The 17,275-nt window shown below is 49.9% G+C and overlaps 1 protein-coding gene across 3 annotated transcripts in view; it reads left to right on the top strand.

Annotated features, from left to right (window-relative positions):
- The window catches only part of DENND4B (DENN domain containing 4B), an 18,584-nt gene extending 1,438 nt beyond the window's left edge, over positions 1-17,146 (top strand). For 2 of the 3 annotated variants that reach the window (XM_069078116.1, XM_069078117.1), the window contains exons 2-28: positions 982-1,321; positions 1,696-1,948; positions 2,204-2,273; positions 2,765-2,934; positions 3,019-3,263; positions 3,525-3,591; positions 3,687-3,745; positions 3,974-4,118; positions 4,506-4,681; positions 4,899-4,999; positions 5,693-5,908; positions 6,782-6,927; positions 7,169-7,308; positions 7,427-7,553; positions 7,874-8,080; positions 8,460-8,588; positions 9,003-9,162; positions 9,415-9,582; positions 9,844-10,232; positions 10,525-10,647; positions 10,870-11,039; positions 11,139-11,274; positions 11,485-11,721; positions 11,948-12,065; positions 12,184-12,349; positions 12,694-12,758; positions 12,996-17,146. In XM_069078116.1, the coding sequence (XP_068934217.1) occupies positions 1,005-1,321; positions 1,696-1,948; positions 2,204-2,273; positions 2,765-2,934; positions 3,019-3,263; positions 3,525-3,591; positions 3,687-3,745; positions 3,974-4,118; positions 4,506-4,681; positions 4,899-4,999; positions 5,693-5,908; positions 6,782-6,927; positions 7,169-7,308; positions 7,427-7,553; positions 7,874-8,080; positions 8,460-8,588; positions 9,003-9,162; positions 9,415-9,582; positions 9,844-10,232; positions 10,525-10,647; positions 10,870-11,039; positions 11,139-11,274; positions 11,485-11,721; positions 11,948-12,065; positions 12,184-12,349; positions 12,694-12,758; positions 12,996-13,141 (4,446 nt within the window). In that variant the 5' untranslated portion in view covers positions 982-1,004 and the 3' untranslated portion in view covers positions 13,142-17,146. Of the gene's footprint in view, positions 1-165; positions 191-981; positions 1,322-1,695; positions 1,949-2,203; positions 2,274-2,764; positions 2,935-3,018; positions 3,264-3,524; positions 3,592-3,686; positions 3,746-3,973; positions 4,119-4,505; positions 4,682-4,898; positions 5,000-5,692; positions 5,909-6,781; positions 6,928-7,168; positions 7,309-7,426; positions 7,554-7,873; positions 8,081-8,459; positions 8,589-9,002; positions 9,163-9,414; positions 9,583-9,843; positions 10,233-10,524; positions 10,648-10,869; positions 11,040-11,138; positions 11,275-11,484; positions 11,722-11,947; positions 12,066-12,183; positions 12,350-12,693; positions 12,759-12,995 lie in introns of those variants that run through there. The other variant, XM_069078115.1, reaches the window with a different exon arrangement.
- Positions 17,147-17,275: the final 129 nt, after the last annotated feature.

Below are 17,275 nucleotides of genomic sequence, written 5' to 3'. Positions count from 1 at the left end.
CTGGCCCAGCTACAGCTTCCCCTAGGCTGTTTCAGGAAGTCACCTCCCTTCCCCTCTGATGCATCCCCCCCCTTTCCTCAGCCTGGCTGTATCGACATACTCTATGAGCTGCCATTTCCCCTGGGTTCCCCAGGACCCCCTACCCCCTACAAGGAACTCCCTCTCCCCTGGTGCTGGGCTATGGAAGCAGGTGAGAGGGAGATAGGCAAGGGACCAGCCTGGGTGGGCCTGCTTCCAACCATGGGCTTGGGGGGCAGACGGGGAAAGGCAGAACCTCTCTTTCTCTTCTCTCTGGTTCTCATGGGGCATGTCTGAAAGGGGATTGGATGGGTTAGATGAATAGGTAGCCTTAACTTGGGTCCTTAAGGAGGATGGAGTAGTCATTGTGATTTTGTAGCCCTGGTTCTCATGGGAATTTGGAAGGGGGGGGGGTCACGCTGATAGCAGAGGTGTGGTGCTTGTAGGAATGAACCCTAGAAGAGCATTGGAAGGATTAGATTGTTCCTATGATGTCACAGCTAAGGTACCGGAGTTATAAATCCTTTAATAAGTCTGTGAAGTCAGCATGATGTCACAGCTACCCTATATGATACCAGTACTAGAGTACGGGCTCTAAAATAATCTATTGAGGTTGCTGTAACGCCTATGATGGGGAGACCCTTTAAAAAAGTACAAAATTACTCCAATACAGGGGTGTCATAGCCAGAGTTGGGGGTGGGGGGAGGGAATCAGATATAGCAAGGGTAGCGGTGATGTCACTGTAATGTTACTTGAGAGACCTTTTCTCTTTAAGGAGACTAGGTAGGCTGTGAGGTCATGATGATGTCATAAGTGGGAGTGTTCAGGATTGGTCAATCTCCTACAGTGTTTCTTTTAGTGAGTATGGTAGGGGGAGGAGGATGAGGGTCATTTAGTTGCCATAGTGACTTTGCCTTCCTCTCATCCCACCCCTCCCATCTCACATTCTAACTTACTTTACAGATGCAGTAAGTGAAGGGGGGGCCATGGCAGAGGAACGGCCCCCCCGGCTGGTGGATTACTTTGTGGTGGCTGGGCTGGCAGGGAGTGGAGGAGCGGTGTCTGAGGAAGCTGGGGGCCCTGAGCCAGGGGGCCCCCTGCGCCCACCCCGTCCAGCAGAGCCCATCACAGATGTGGCCGTCATTGCCAGGGCTCTGGGAGAAGAGGTGCCCCAAGGCTATACTTGTATTCAAGCCTCAGCTAGTGGCCACCCCCTGGAGCTCAGTGCTGGACTTCTGGGAGGCTCCCAGCCCACCATCTGCTATCGCAGAGGACGAGACAAGCCTCCCCTTGTTGAGTTAGGGTGAGTGACCACCCTAGCTATTGGCCTGGCTAGGTGCTTTGGAAGAAGGGAAATTGGGAAAGTAGGAATTGGGCATGAATGGAACCGTCTAAATGAAATGACCCAGAAGGATGGGGAGTGCAGTTTAGGAGGGGGAAAGGAAAAAGGAGGGAAGGGTTGAATGAGGAAACAAGATGGATAGAAGAAGGGGGAGCAAGTTAAGAAGGACAGAATCCAAAGAGGAGGCTTCAGTCTGTGTAGTGATGCTAGCGGCCAGGTAAATGGAGAGTAACAGGTTTGGTGGGGTAAGGGTATATATTGAAGGTTCCACAAGATTGGGGTATCTCTTCCCTTTTCATGTGCTATACTGATATTCTTTCTACTTAATTCACCAGGGTATTATATGAGGGGAAGGAACATCCTAAACAAGGTTTCCAGGTGCTGGAGACAACGCCCTATAGCCACTCTGCCAACCTGGCTCCTCCAGGCCCTGGGCATCCCCGCACCTACCTCACTTACCGACGGGCAGCTGAAGGGGCAGGGCTACATGCTCTGGGTATCACTGATCTCTGTCTGATCCTGCCCAGCAAAGGCGAGGGAACCCCCCACACATACTGCCGCCTGCCTCGAAATCTCAATCCTGGCATGGTGAGTGGGGAGGGTCAAACAACAGATGGGGTAGGGTGGTGGATCGTGTCTGTAAGAGACCAAGACCATGGAGGATTTGTGATGAGGTCAGGAGCTGAGGAGGAATCCTGACTTCCATGGGTCAGGGAATAAACATTATGAGAGCAGGTACCCTGGGGGTTAGGAATAATGAGGACCAGAGAATTCATAGAAGTTCTGGAGTAGTGTACCAAGAACCCCTTTTCCATCTGGCCTCTTTCTCTTGTCTTTCTTCAGTGGGGCCCAGCAGTATACCTGTGCTACAAGGTGGGCCTGGCAAAGGCTAATACACTGGTCTATGAGGCAGGTTGGTAGCTGGCACTTTATTCATTCCATTTCTCCATTCTTTAGTGTGTTCTCTTTTTCTTTCTTTTTAAAGTTATCCCACTGTTCATGGTGCCCATCCCCCCTCCCCAAACCTGGTGATTCAGATGCTTTTTTTTTTTTTATAAAGCAATCAGGGTTAAGTAACTTGCTCAAGGTTATACAGCCAGTTATTTCTGGGTATGGTGCTAAGTATCTGAGCCTGGATTTGATCCCCAGGTCATCCTGACACTGGAGCTGGTGCTCTTACTTGCTGAGCCACCTGGCCGCCCCTGATTCAGATGCTTTTAACACATTGCTTGAACCTTTTATTAGTAGTAGTGTTTTCTCTGTGTGCCTCCCCATGTCATGGAGTGCCCACCTTCTCCACTGCACCTTGTGATGCTCATGTGCCCTCTCCCATGTTTTGGCCTGTGTACTCTTTTATGGTGTCTGACAGCAGCTCCTTTTTCTTATACTGTGCCTGGTACCCAGAACTGCTAGGCCGGTACCCGGAGCAGGACAACGAAGCATTCCCGCTACCTGAATCTGTGCCTGTCTTCTGCCTGCCTATGGGAGCCACTATTGAGTGTTGGCCTGCCCAGACTAAATACCCAGTGCCTGTCTTCTCCACCTTTGTGCTCACAGGTGCTGCTGGTGACAAGGTAAGATAGGAGTGAGGAGGAAAAGGAAGGTGCTGGGGAGTGGGTAATGAATGAAGCCCATCTGACCCTATGCCCTCCCCCAAGGTGTATGGGGCAGCTCTGCAGTTCTATGAGGCGTTCCCACGGGCTCGGCTGTCAGAGCGGCAGGCGAGGGCACTGGGGCTGTTGAGTGCAGTGGAACGGGGCCGGGCACTGGGTGGCCGGGCTGTGCGCAGCCGCCGGGCTGTGGCGGTGCTGTCCCGATGGCCTGCCTTCTCTGCTTTCCATGCCTTCCTCACCTTCCTTTATCGATACTCTGTCTCTGGCCCCCACCGATTGCCCTTGGAAGCGTGAGTGCTGGCCCCCCTGGGGAGAGGGGTCAGAGGGAAAGAAGGATGGGAGGGATTTGGGAAGTAAAAGGGGTACTGAGCATGGGAAGGATTTATGGGGGAGGTAGATAATGGGAGTGGGAAAACAAAGGAGATGGGGAAGATGAAAGGGAAAAGGAATATGAAGGCACTGGGAACTAAAGGGAAATGGGCAGAGGATGGGGTACAGATCAGGGAGATCTGCTCCCTGACCTGCTACCTTCTCCCCTCCACCTTTCCCAGGCACATCTCCCACTTCATGCACAATGTTCCCTTCCCCTCCCCTCAGAGACCCCGTATTCTGGTACAGGTGAGAGCTGGGGCCTGGCCTGGGCAGGACAGTGGGCTTCAGTGGTTGCAAAAGTTTCCCCTAGTCACTAATGGCTCTTATTTCTGCATCCCCAGATGTCTCCCTATGACAACCTGCTCCTCTGTCAACCTGTTTCATCTCCCCTGCCTCTGAGGTATGTACCCAAATGGGTGGAGAGTGGGTACTGGGATTCAGGTTGGGTACCACCCACCCACTAGACAGGTAGAGGGCACTGATAAGATCTAATTGCTGTCCTTCCCTCCAGGGATTAGGCTGTTGACTGAGGGTCTAGGGTGGTGTCTTTTTCTTGATGCTGGTTAAGACATTTTAGGGAATCTCCCTGGTGACTTGCTGGTTTTGGGTGTGGGATATTGCCTTGCAGTGGTGCCAGCTTCTTGCAGCTGCTACAGAGCCTGGGGCCTGAGCTGGCAGTAACCCTGTTGATTGCCGTCCTTACTGAGCATAAACTTTTGGTTCACTCTCTTCGGCCTGACCTGCTCACCAGTGTCTGTGAGGCCCTGGTTTCTGTGAGTTCTTTATTCTCATTTACCTTGGTCTCCAGAGTTTTCCTTTGAATACTTTCTAGGATACCTCCTTGGGATTATATTTACCTTGGATAATCATTCTGAGCCAAAACCTTCCCTTAGGCTGTTGGACCCCTCTCGAAATTCCTCTCTGGTTTCCCCCTTCCTTTCCCAAGATTTGACCCAGAGAACATGTTCTCACTTAGCACCAGATTTTTTGCCTGGGTCACTTCACTCTTCCTTTGTTCAGCCTTATAGATTCCTAGCCTGGAACCCTGTTTCTGTAGTTGTTCTCCCTCCCAGTCCTTCAACCCTCTTGGCCCTTCCCCTTTGTTTGCCACTCTTTTTCTTTGGATCCCAGTGTTTACCCCTTCTTGCCTCCTACCCCAGATGATCTTCCCACTGCACTGGCAGTGCCCCTACATCCCTCTCTGCCCACTGGTGCTGGCAGATGTGCTGAGTGCCCCTGTACCCTTCATCGTGGGCATCCACTCCAGCTTCTTCGACCTGCACGACCCACCTGCCGATGTCATCTGTGTTGACCTTGACACCAACACACTCTTCCAGTGAGGATGGTGGCTGTGGTTTGAGGGTGGTAGGGCTGGCAAGGGCAGAAGGTGCATAGTTAGGGTGGCCTCAGGGCCACTGACACAAGGGTGGGTGTGAGGCAGCAGAATGAGCAACAGCTCTGTTCTCTTTCCAGAGCCACAGAATTGGGGACATTTTTAGGAGTAGGGAAGAAGAATGTGGATTACATTCCCTTCTCTGCCATTTGCCTCACAGAACAGAAGAGAAGAAACTGCTCTTGCCTAGGGCCCTTCCCCGCCGACCATACAAAGTACTGCTCAACACCCTGACCACCCTCCACCAGCAGCTAGACCAGAGTGAGTATTACTGGGAACTTGGCAACTGTCATTGTTTGGGGGTCATGGTTATGGCTTAACATTTGATGGGATGGTGGAGCACTAGAAAATTATATGGGGAGATTTAGGGAAACTAGAGATTATCACAGAAGAAGTAGTGGGCTTAAAATTCATTTTAACAAGAGGGAGGAACAAAAACCACTAGAAGAAAATGTGTAAAAGCATACAAACATGATGGAGAGATTGAGGCCATGGTTGGGGTAGTTGAAACTGTCATTTAGTAGTTTTCTCTCTCTTTTTTTTAAAAGCAATTGGGGTTAAGTAACTTGTTCAAGGTTACACGGCCAGTTATTTCTGGGTATGGTGCTAAGTATCAGAGCCCGGATTCGATCCCCAGGTCATCCCGACTCTGGGGCCAGTGCTCTTACTTGCTGAGCCACCTGGCCACCCCTAAGCAATTGGGGTTAAGTAACTTGCTTAAGGTTACACGGCCAGGTGTTTCTGGGTGGGTGCTAAGTGTCTGAGCCCAGATTCGATCCCAGGTCATCCCGACACTGGGGCTGGTGCTCTTACTCGCTGTATTACCTGGCTGCCTCTTAGTGATAGTTTTCTATCCTGCTATTGGAGTAAAGGAGAGTTAGTAGAATATCTGTGGAAGAATGAGAAATGAGGCAGACATCACATCTACCCTGCCTTCATTGTCCTGTCTCCCAGCATACACGAGGCCTGAGGAAGAGGCATCTTTGGAGTTTCTGCTGACTGACTATGAGGCAGTGTGTGGGAGACGGGCACGGCTGGAGCGGGAAGTCCAAGGTGCCTTCCTTCGCTTTATGGCCTGCCTGCTCAAGGGCTACCGGGCCTTCCTCCGACCACTCACCCAAGCGCCCTCTGAGAGTGCACGTGATGTTGACAACCTCTTCTTCCTGCAGGGTAAGAATGCAGAGCTGCACACAGAGGCCCCTGGGTGATGGTAGGTGAAGTTTGGTGGCTCAGAGATTAGAGAGTTGGGCAGTAAGACACAGAAGCAGGAGGGAGAAGACAGGTGGGGAGCAGTGGTAGGCCAATGAGGCCATCAACCGTCTCTTTGAGGAGCTCCCAGTTTGCTTGGGGAGACAAAGCAACTCCTAAGAGTCAGAGAGTAAATACGATGATCTATTTGGACAGAACTCTGACCATCAATTCTGGGGTGATGAGGAATGAATAGGGGAGCAAAGCTAGTCAGTCCTGGGATGGGGTGACACCAGAGGGAGCATTTTGAGGAGAGCCTGCCAAGGACATGATAGGTTCATGTCATGCCTTCCTGAGGCAGTGTGGCAATGATTGCTCACATTTGCATATCTATATAAAATGCTTTGCATTAAACTAATTTGAACTTTACAACAACCCTATGAAGTAATTGGTATTATTATCCCCATTTTATAGCTTAGAGGACTGAGGCTCACACATAGCTAGTAAATATTTGAGGCAGGATTTGAACCTAGGTCTTCCTTGTGGAAAGAGTGCTGAATTTGGTGTCAGTAGAGCCTTACCTGGATTTGCTAAGTGACAAAGGCCATGGTAGGCCCTGTGGGGGGGGAGGATGGGAAGAGGAGAGAGAAGACAACCTAGGGTGTATAGGAAGCAGATGCAGGGTAATGTGGGGCTGAGTAGTGGTGCCAAGTTGAAAAGTAAGACCTTATTACTTTGCTAGGGAGGGAACATCCCAGAGAGGCATTAGTTGGCTAGGGCCAGTGGACTTTGGAAATAGTTCCCTGAAGTGTGGGCATCACTGGGGTACCTGATCACTCTCCTTTCCACCTCCAGGCTTCCTAAAGTCCCGAGAACGCTCTAGCCACAAATTCTATGCCCAGTTGCTACACACACAGATGTTTTCACAGTTCATTGAGGAATGCTCCTTTGGCTCTTCCCGCCATGCCGCCCTGGAGTTCTTTGATTCATGTGTCGACAAGGTACCTCTCATCACCTCATCTTGCTATTTTTATGTCTGTGTACTTCCTTGTCCCCCAAGCTTTGTGTTCTTCCACTTCTCAGGCTATGTCTCTGTTCCCAGGCTGTGTTTCTGTCTCTTCAGTTTTTCCCAAACTTAGCTGCTTTTCTTACCTGCCTCCCTTGTGTCTCTCCTGCCACCCTACATCTTTATGACCCCCTTCAGCAAGCCTTGTGCCCATTTCCATACTAACTCCCTTTCAGGTTCACCCAGAACAGGAGAAGCCAGAGCCTGTGCCATTGGTGGAGCTGGAGGAGCCATCAGGGAGTGAACTCACAGTCTTTATCACCCCTCCTGAGGAGCCCATAGTGGCTGAGGGCAGTGAGTCTACTCCTCTGTATTGGTAAGATCCTTTTCTTCCTTTTTTCGCTCTGATCTCTGCTCCTTTAAATCCCCGCAAGCTTCCTTGGTTCTCAGTGTCTACCTCCCCACTGAAAGTGCCATACTTTGACCCCCTCCAGTTACGATGGGTTCCCTGAGCTTCGGGCAGAACTGTTTGAGTCCCCCCAGGAACAGCCTGGACTCTCTCCTGCACCAGGCCCCTCTCGAAGTGCACCCAGTAGCCCTGCTCCACGACGAACCAAACAGGTAGTCAGTACGTGTTAACTTTGGGGGCTTAGGGGGCCAACACAGACTCCCCAAACTGTGTCTACTCTTTCTGATCTCTAGGTCAAATTATTCTTCCTCAGTAGTCCCAGACAAGGTGACATCTTTCACATATTTCCCAACCTTTAGGAATTTGTCTTTCCCTTCTTGCATCATGGACTTATTCTGCCCAGGAGTTCTGAGCAGAACATTAAGAATATTCATCTGACCTAGGTATCCTTTCCAGTCCTGAAGACCTGCCTGAGATAGGCCTCCATTGGCATCATGTTCTTGACACTTTTTTCATCCTGGTGCTCTGGCAGGAGATGAAGGTCGCACAGCGAGTGGCCCAGAAGTCAGCAGCAGTGCCTGAGCTCTGGGCACGGTGCCTGCTGGGGCACTGTTACGGGCTGTGGTTCCTGTGTTTACCTGCGTATGTTCGGTCTGCCTCTTCTCGAGTCCGGGCTCTCCATACTGCCTACCAGGTTCTTCGACAAATGGAAAGCCGAAAGGTGGTGCTGCCTGATGAGGTGGGCCTCAGAACAGGGGTATCAAGGCAGAGGGAAAAATGGAGGGAGAAGATGGAGAGGAGTCAGAATGACAAAGTATCGATATTGGGGGCCTATAGTGATGATAGGAAGAAATGGGGGTACATGAGAGAGAAAAAGGAGGATGAAGTGATAGATGTCAAAGATTTAGGAGCAAAAGGAGGATGACCCTGGTTAGGGGTGCACAGGACCAAGGTTAAGAGCATTGTGGCAAGGAGTGAGGACTGGGGGGAGGGGACCAAGTAGCTTGGAATGGGTGGTTGTGAGACCTGAGACCTGGTCATGAGGCAGGGCCAGCTGAGTCCTGGATTGTTGTGGAGTCAGGCCCACTTCATCCCTCGCCCTGCACAACTGCCCCCAGGTGTGTTACCGTGTGCTAATGCAGCTTTGCTCACACTACGGAGAGCCTGTGCTGTCTGTACGTGTCATGCTGGACATGAGGAGGGCAGGCATTGTGCCCAACACTATCACCTATGGTTACTACAACAAGGTGCCTACTGCTGGGAATGGAGATGGTGGGGGTGGGGGTATCGGGCCTCAAGGGGAGATACAGGCTAGGGAAGTCCACAAGCAACTCTGCTGCCCTTAAGCATCATGTTCCTCTTCCAAGGCATTCTTCCTGAGAACATAGCTTCTTCCCCTCCCTACAGGCTTTATGTCCTCTCAGGAGGAACCTGCTAGCTATTTCTTCCTGACCCTGTTCATAACTGTGCCTCGCTTTGGGCAATATCCTAGATGGAATATTTGTGGGTTACCTATAGTCGTGGGATAGGAAAGGGATAGGTCTTTTAATGTCAGCCCTGGTAGCCAATGGGGATATTCCCCACAGGCTGCCATGGTGTATACTTAGGGGCATGGAGGAGAGAGGGAGCTGTCTTATCATAATAGGTACTTTGTTCCACAGGCTGTACTAGAAAGCAAGTGGCCATCTGGCACCACAGGTGGCCGCCTACGTTGGGCCAAGCTCCGGAATGTGGTCCTGGGAGCTGCTCAGTTTCGTCAGCCCCTTCGGGAGCGGAAGCAACAGGAACAGGCATTGAGGGAGGCAAGAAGTTCCCAGCCAGGTGGGCAGGGGGCAGTAGCATGGAGGGGAGGCCAAAGGGACTGGATAGGTTCAGGTTGGGGGAACATGTATTTGGTCAAGAGTCCTTACTTGGGCTTGTTTGAAGGTTGGAAAGGTTATTGCATAGCAGGCACAATAATGAAGACATGCCTTCTTCACCTTAGGTCTCTGTATTGGCAGTGATTGGGGGAGGGAGGCAGGGATCTTTGTCTCTCATCCTCAGACACTGTACCTACCTGAAGCTCTTTTGCAGAGCCCCGCCTGGAGCGGCCCTCCCCGACCCGTCCCCTTCATCGCCAGACCACCTGGGCAGGGCGAAGCCTTCGGGACCCAGCCTCTCCCACTGGGCGGCTGGTGAAGAGTGGTAGTCTGGGTAGTGCCCGAGGGGCACAGCCCACTGTGGAGGCTGGTGTGGCACACAGTGAGTGCCAACATGTCCTCCTTACCCCACTTTCCTGATATACCTGCCTCAGGAGAAAGTAGGACCTTTTGGAGGTGGGAGGGTTAGTGCCAAATGGATTTTTTCCTGGAGTACAGGGGTTTGGCATCATGGGTATCTATGTGCCCAAGGATTGTGTCTATTCAGTGGCAAGGACAACTTGGGGAGGGAGGATTTCTCCCTTAATAGTTTTGATGCTTAGAGGATGAGCACCATGCTCCCTGACCCTTCTCTTTCCCTTAGTGATAGAGGCCCTGGGTGTCCTAGAGCCCCAGGGGTCCCCTTTGTCCTGGCATGATGGCAGCCTCTCTGATGTAAGCCTGGCAAGTGAAGATCCAGCGCCTGGAGGCAGCCCTGGGGGAACAGGCATGGCTCTGAGTGCCCATTCAGCTGAGGCCCTAGATGGGCTGGGTGGGCAGGCACCCAAGGCTGGCAAGCGGCAGGATGCAGTGGGTACTCCCCGGCGGGGAATAGGTGCCCGTCTACAGCAGCTGCTCACCCCCTCCCGCCGCAGCCCTGCCTCTCGTGCCCCTCCACCTGAGCTGCCCTCAGACTTGCCCCTCCCAGCCCGCCGAAGTCCTATGGACAGCCTCCTGCGACCCCGGGAACGTCCAGGATCCACTGCCTCTGAGGTATTTAAGCTCAGGAAGGACTTGGGGTATGGGAGAGGAGCTGTGTCATCTACACTGGCAGAAGGACAACTTGCTGTCTTTGGGTTTGGGAGACAGCACTTCCAGTAGTGTCTGAGGGTGGGTGCCCTGAAGAACTGAACATCTGCTAAGGCCCACTGGACATGGCAGAAGGAGAATCTTGCACCTCCGTGGGGTGGGCACATTGAGCACTTAGGCTTGGGGGCAGCCAACTGAAGAGTTTTGGAGTCAGCACCAAATAGCCCTCCTTTTTTCCCTCTGTTTTCCCTCACAGAGCTCTACATCTCTGGGTAGTGAGTGGGATCTCTCTGAAAACTCCCTCAGCAGCCTCAGCATTCAGCGTTCCTCAGAGCGCCTCAGTGACACCCCTGGTGTCTCCCAACCTCCCCCTGTCGAGGTAATAATGCTGTTTTCCCTTTTCTTCACTTTTAATGCTGTAGGCAGGAGTAGCAGGCTTGGGAAATGGGAAGAAAATGAATCTACAGGGGATGCAGGGAAGGAAGTCTGGGTTGGAGAAAGGTAGGGATTTTGCGAAGGAAAGCAAGGGGGTGCTGCTGGGAGGTGGAGGTGTGGATGTGGTGCCCATTGATGCTCTTCATGCCTTTCATGTCCTCTACAGATTCTTCTGTCTAGCTGTTCTCTGTGCAGAGCTTGTGACTCCCTAGTGTATGACGAGGAGATCATGGCAGGCTGGGCACCTGATGACTCCAACCTCAATACCACCTGCCCCTTCTGCTCGCGTCCCTTCGTACCCTTGCTTAGCGTCCAGATCCTTGACTCCAGGCCCCGGTACCTAAATGGTCCAGGGGGGATGGGAGGATGAGCTGGGGAAGAGTTGGACAAACCAGAAGCTACTCTTCTAAATTCCGTTTTTTGTCTGCTTGGCAGTGACCATAGTACACCCACCTCTACAGGCGTCAGTAATAGAGATGCTCCCATCCCTGGGGGCCCTGGCCCTGTCCTCAGCGACCGACGGCTCTGCCTTGCCCTAGATGATTCCTCTGTTTGTAATGGAGACACTGAGGTAAGGGTTGGGCTGGGGATGTCAGTGGTTGGGGTGGGCCCTGTGGGTCTACTTCTTAGTAGGGAAGGAAGTGAAACCGTGCTAGGATACCTGGTTAGGGGGATGGAGGCATGATGGCATTGTCTATGAGAGATTGCCAGAGAGGCATAATCCTAGGGATGAGACACAGAGTTGACAATTCTTTTCTTCCTCCTTGGGTTTGGTGGGCAGAGTGTTCCAAGGAGAGTGGAAGGTGGGGCATGGGCATACTTGAGTCCTCTGGTGCTACGCAAGGAATTGGAGTCCCTGGTGGAAAATGAGGGCAGTGAGGTACTTGCGTTACCTGAGCTTCCTGCTGCTCATCCCATCCTCTTCTGGAACCTGCTTTGGTATTTCCAGCGGCTTCGGTTGCCCAGCACCTTGCCTGGCCTCATCCTAGCTGCCTGTGATGGGCCTCCCCCAGCCCAGGTCAGTGCCCCTACAAGGTCCTGGATTCCTGTCTCTTTGCTCCTCTATTTTCTTGTCATCTTTTGCTTCCTTATCTTATTTTGTCTCTCTCCAGTCCTCTGTCTTCCTGTTACTTCATCTCATACCCTCAAACTACTGCCTACTCCTTTTGTCTCCCTTTCCCCGACCTCCCATCCCTCTTCCCCCATCTTCTAGGCCCAGCTCTAACCATCCCCCCAACCCCCAGGCCCCATCTCCTTGGCTGCCCTCAGAACCAGCTATGGTGCAGATACGTCTGCTGTGGGATGTGCTAACCCCTGACCCTGATAGTTGTCCTCCCCTCTACGTCCTTTGGAGGACTCACAGTGAGTTTGAGGCCTGGGCAGGGGTGGGGTGATGTTTGGGGGATGGGGCACATGGTGGGGAGGGTCTTTTCCCCACAGAAGGACCTGTGATTCTAGTCTCCCTTTCTCCTTCTGCTAGGCCAGATCCCTCATCGAGTAGCATGGCCAGGCACAGCCCCTGCACCTCTGAATCTTGCTTTGCTGGAGGCTGTGCTTCTCCATGTAGGATTCAATGAAGTACACAAGGCTGTGGCTCTTCTGCTGGACACACTAGGCTCCCCGCCTGAGGGCCTGCACCTACAGCGGTAACCTCCCTTTTTCTGTTGGAATGCCTGTACCCTGTCCATTAGGATATCCAGAGACTCTTCCTTCAGGTCCTCCCACTGTTTTCCCCAAAACTTCGCCATCTCTAGATAGTCTCCCATCAAATCATGATCTCTAGAACTGGAATGGCCCAACTAATCCAGCCCTTTCATCTGCAGACCCCGTGTGGGGAAGCATGATCGAGGTCACAGAAGGAGGTGGCAGAGCTGAGACAGCCTGGCTCCTCATTCCACAGAAATATAGTCCATCCTCACTGCAGCCTTATTCTTCCTGGGAAGCTACCCCTCCTTCCCTACTCATTCACCTTTAACTTTTCTACCTTCAGAAGCATCTACCGAGAGATTCTCTTCTTGACTATGGCTGCCCTTGGCAAGGACCATGTGGATATAGGTATGAGGAAAGAAAGAAGGCAGATGGGGAGAGGAAGCTGGGGACCTTGCTTGATTGAAAATCTTTGCACTGTGACGGTGTGACAGCGCCTCAAAAGTCATAATGTTGGGATGTCAGACTCTCTATTCCAGACATACTGATGGGATATTTTGGGGATAGGAGGAGTGCTTTAACTCTCTGCCACCCTGAGGTGTCTTGTTTACCTTTTCACACACAACCTTTCCTTTCCTTTACCAGCGGCATTTGACAAGAAGTACAAGGCAGCTTTCAATAAGCTGGCGAGCAGCTTGGGCAAAGAGGAGTTGCGTCGACGGCGGGCACAGATGCCCACCCCGAAGGCCATCGATTGTCGCAAGTTTTTTGGGGCACCTTTGGAATGCTAGGGCCTCTGGGCCTCTCATCCCAACCTAAGGGACAGAGGAATCTCTGGGTAATGTCTTTCCTCTGCTCCCCAAGGTTAGGGAGTATGCCAGGAAGATTGCCCAGTCTGTGGGCATTGATTGGGGCTGGAGAGGTCACTGATACCAAAAGTCACAACTCCCCTTGTTTCTGACCCGCTTTTCTTGTGGTGATGTGGGAGGAGAGTTGGCATAGCTTTGCTTCTCCTGCCCTCCATAAATCCAGGTGCCTCCCAGTAAGGCACCCCTAGATTCATGCCCACCTGTCATTTTAGAAGTTTTTGTTTTAAAAAACAACTGGAAAGATACAGAACTGCTGAGCCTCTGCCTTGGTCCTGGGGGGGGGGGTGTTGTCACCTTCCCCCCCTCCCCAGGTCAGAAATGCTCCCCTTCCCACCTGGGCCCACTCCTGCCTTCTGCCTCAATATTGATATTTTATTTTATGTTATTTATTTTGGAGTCACAACAGCTGCCTCGATTTTGGGGTCCCTGTTAAGATTGGAAAGTTAGGGAACTGAGACTCCTGGACCCTATAGTTGTATTGCCTTCCCCCTTTTCCTAAGAAAATGAGAACTCAGGGAGGCAGAAGCTTGGTTTCCCCAAACACATTTTACGTCCCCACTTTCAGCTTCAGGACTTGGAGTGTTCTTCCCTCCTTTCCCTTGCCCTCCCCTTCTTCCTGGGGCTGCTTTTCCCACCCAGGGCCCTGATCTGTGCAATAACGATTGTCTTTGAGGTTTTGTTGGATGTAAATACAGTAAAAGCTGCTTCTCTCTTTTCTTTGCTGTCTCCTCCTGTGTCCAGGGTGGGGAGGGAACTTCTTTCCTCCAGGGTTGTCACCTGGTTGTACTCTTAACAGGATCCCTGTCCCTATCTTCAGTTTTGGTGGGCTTTGCCTCTTATGTTTTTCTCTGGTAGAGGGAACCTCTCCTTTCTTGGGAGCAGGGAGGGGAGTAAATCTGGCATTGCCCATGGTGGTGCCAGTCTATGTGGTGCTTCCATCCTTCCCACACAATCGCCCCCTTGTCACCTCCCCTCCTGCTTCTTGCCTTGCACAAAGGGACCATTCTCTGGAGCCCTTGAGCTCATCTCTGTCCTTCATCCCCCCATTCCCATATTATGTTGTCCCCAACTCCTCTAGGACCTTCCCAGGGATAATTCATTTTCTGCTGGTATTCCCTCTTGCACTTAGACTCCAGGAACAGCTCATCTCCTTTCCCTTCAGGCTTCCACTGTCAAAGCAGTTACTTGGATGCACTGTGCTAGAAAGGAGAGAACCAGGGAGCACATATGATGATTCTGCATTTAGGCCTTAGGAAAAAGTTGAAGATGAGACGTGTCTCTCTTATTTTCTGAATCCCTTAGGCTCAGATAAGAGTCCTGCTCCCTCCTTCCCCAGGGTAGTAAAATCTGCACAGGAAACAGCAGCTAGCAGAGCCCCAAAGCCAATTACTAAAGTGAATTAGCCAACAAAACAATGTCTTTAGGGGGTAGTGGACACAACCACTCACAGTAGCCTCCAGACTGGAGACTAAGGGGAAGGAAAAACAACTCCTAAATATTGGGATCTTCTAACCAAGTCGCCTAGAAATCCTTTCTCAAGTGGACTCACCCAGGGCCAGTGAGACTGTTTCCTTGAATTAGCTTCTCCTGCCAGAGACAGAGAAACTTCACATCTGAGGGAAGACCTCGCTATTAAAAAAAAAAATTCTTTTAAATTGTGTCCTTCAGCAACAAACATTTCAAGGTTCAAAGAGCTGGAGGGGGCTGAACTGCCATACAAATTTTTTTTTTTTAAAGGTTAGGGTGGTAATGAAATTGCTATATCTACTTCTGTACTTACTGTTTTCTGGGCATTTTGAACAAGGTTTTTTTTGATGCTTTTTCCTTTGTTAATCACTACCCATTAACTGACCTCTCTTTTGTGACAAGTCCTCCTTTCTACCCCTCTACCTTTCTCCTAGAAACACTCTCCTAGTCAGCCTCCCACATGCTGATCCTTTCTTAGAACTTTTAGTTTCTCTTCCCATGGTATTCAGAATGATAGCTGGATAGCACAGTGGTTAGAGGGCTAGAATTGGAGTTAGGAAGACCTGAGTTCAAATCTTGCCTCACTAGCTGTACAACCTTACTTATTAAGCAAGACACTTAACCTCAGCCTCAGTTTTCTCATCCACAAAATGGGAATAACAATAGCACCTACCTCACAGGGTTGTTGTGAGGATCAAATAAAGTAATGTGTAAAGTGCTTTGCAAACCTTAAAGTGCTGTATAAATGTTAGATATTAGTAGTGGCAGTATAACAGATGTTATTCAGTCATTTTTCTGTTGTGTCTGACTCTTCGTGACTTCATTTGGGGTTTTCTTGGCAAAGAGACTGTAAGGGTTTGGCTATTTCCTTCTCTGGCACATTTTATAGATAAGGAACTGAGGCAAACAGGGTAGAGTGACTTGCTCAGGGTCACACGGCTAGTAAATATCTGAGGGCAGATTTGAACTCAGGAAGATGAATCTTTCCAACTCCAGGCCCAGAGTTATAACCCCTACACCACCTAGCTGCTCTTGTATAATGGATAGATCATTGAATTTGGGAATTAAAAGATATACATTTGCGTCCTAGCTCCTATGTGACCTTGAGCAAATTCCAATCTCCTGATCTTCAGTTTACTTACCTGTAAAATGGGAATAAATATTTTACTGCCTACCTTAAGAGGGATGTGAGAATTAAATGAAATAATACATCTAAAGTGCTTGTTAAGCCTTAAAGTTTTGTGGATACACAAGCTATTTTAGAATTCAAGAAGTAGTTACTGTGTGCCTGCTATGTAACCAGCTCTGTGCTAGCTGCTAAGAACTATAAAGACATTTTTCAGTTGAATCTGAGAGCCCATCAATTTGGATGATTCCCCAAACTGATGCAGATCACAACTCCTCCATGCCTACATGCCCTATGTGACTATTGGCAGTGCCCTCCCCCAAGTTCAGCACTGGGGGTCCACTCAGCATAGCGATGACCTTCCTTGCTTTCTTCTGATGTTATAAGGATACCAGTGGAACACCCTGGCTGTCCACTTTTCATCACTGGCCTTTGGCATGCAACCAGCTCATCTTGTTATTTCTCTGATAATATCTTTTACTTTTGCTTTTCAAAGTTCCTCTTTAGTTACATGTTGCAATCTGTTCACTTCCACCATGCAACTTTTCATGGTTTTCCATGTGATGCTCATTTTTAATTCTTTGGAGACATATTTCACGGTTTACATTCATATAACAACAGTAGTAGAATACTGGAACTAAAAAGAAGCACATTTCTGGGGAGAAACCAGTCACCAAAGAAAGGATATGACTGTAGGTCTTTCCTTCTAGTTCCACTAATAATGGTAATATTGATAACAAAATCTCCTTGCTGAGACCTGTGGATTGGCAGAAACTAAGGGGCATTGCTGGGTATGCCAATAAACTATGCATATGCAAACTACAGCTGATGTGCTCCTGGGACAACAAGAAACCTAGGAAACCAACAGACTATTCACTTATATCTACAACCCCACAAGCAGCTTTCCTTTCCCAAACCATGAGACTTTTAGAAAGGGAATTAGCAATCACTGAAACAGCGTAGCTTCATTAAGAACAGGTCATGCCAGACTAACCTCATTTCCTTTTTTGACAAGGTAACTAAACTGGTAGATCAGGGAAGTGCTGTAGATGTAGCATTAGCATACCTTGATTCCCTTTAAAAATTATTTTTATTTTAAATATTTCTCAATTATGTGTAAATTTTTAACAGTCTTTTAAAATTTTTATTTTTTTTAACAATCTTTTTTTTTTTAATTTGAGTTTTAAATTCTCTCCCTCCCCTCTCCACTCTTCTTGAGAAGGCAAACACTTTGCTTTGGGTTATACATGTGAGGTCATGCCAAACATTTCTGTATTAGCCATGTTACAAAGGAAAACACAAAACAATAAAAATGAAGTGTTCTGTTTTTTAAAGTATGCTTCATTCTGCATTGAGTTCATCAGTTCTGTCTCTGGAGGTGGATAGCATTTTTTCACCATGAATTCTTTCAAATTTCTTAGATCCGTGTCTTAATCAGAGTAACCAAGACTTTCACAGTTGAT

This window comes from Petaurus breviceps, unplaced genomic scaffold (assembly GCF_028583685.1).
Source record: "Petaurus breviceps papuanus isolate PSGF00001 unplaced genomic scaffold, PetGlider_PUasm1.0 91023, whole genome shotgun sequence".
NCBI classification, from domain to species: Eukaryota; Metazoa; Chordata; class Mammalia; order Diprotodontia; family Petauridae; genus Petaurus; species Petaurus breviceps.
This window is presented reverse-complemented; position numbering and strand designations above follow the sequence as displayed.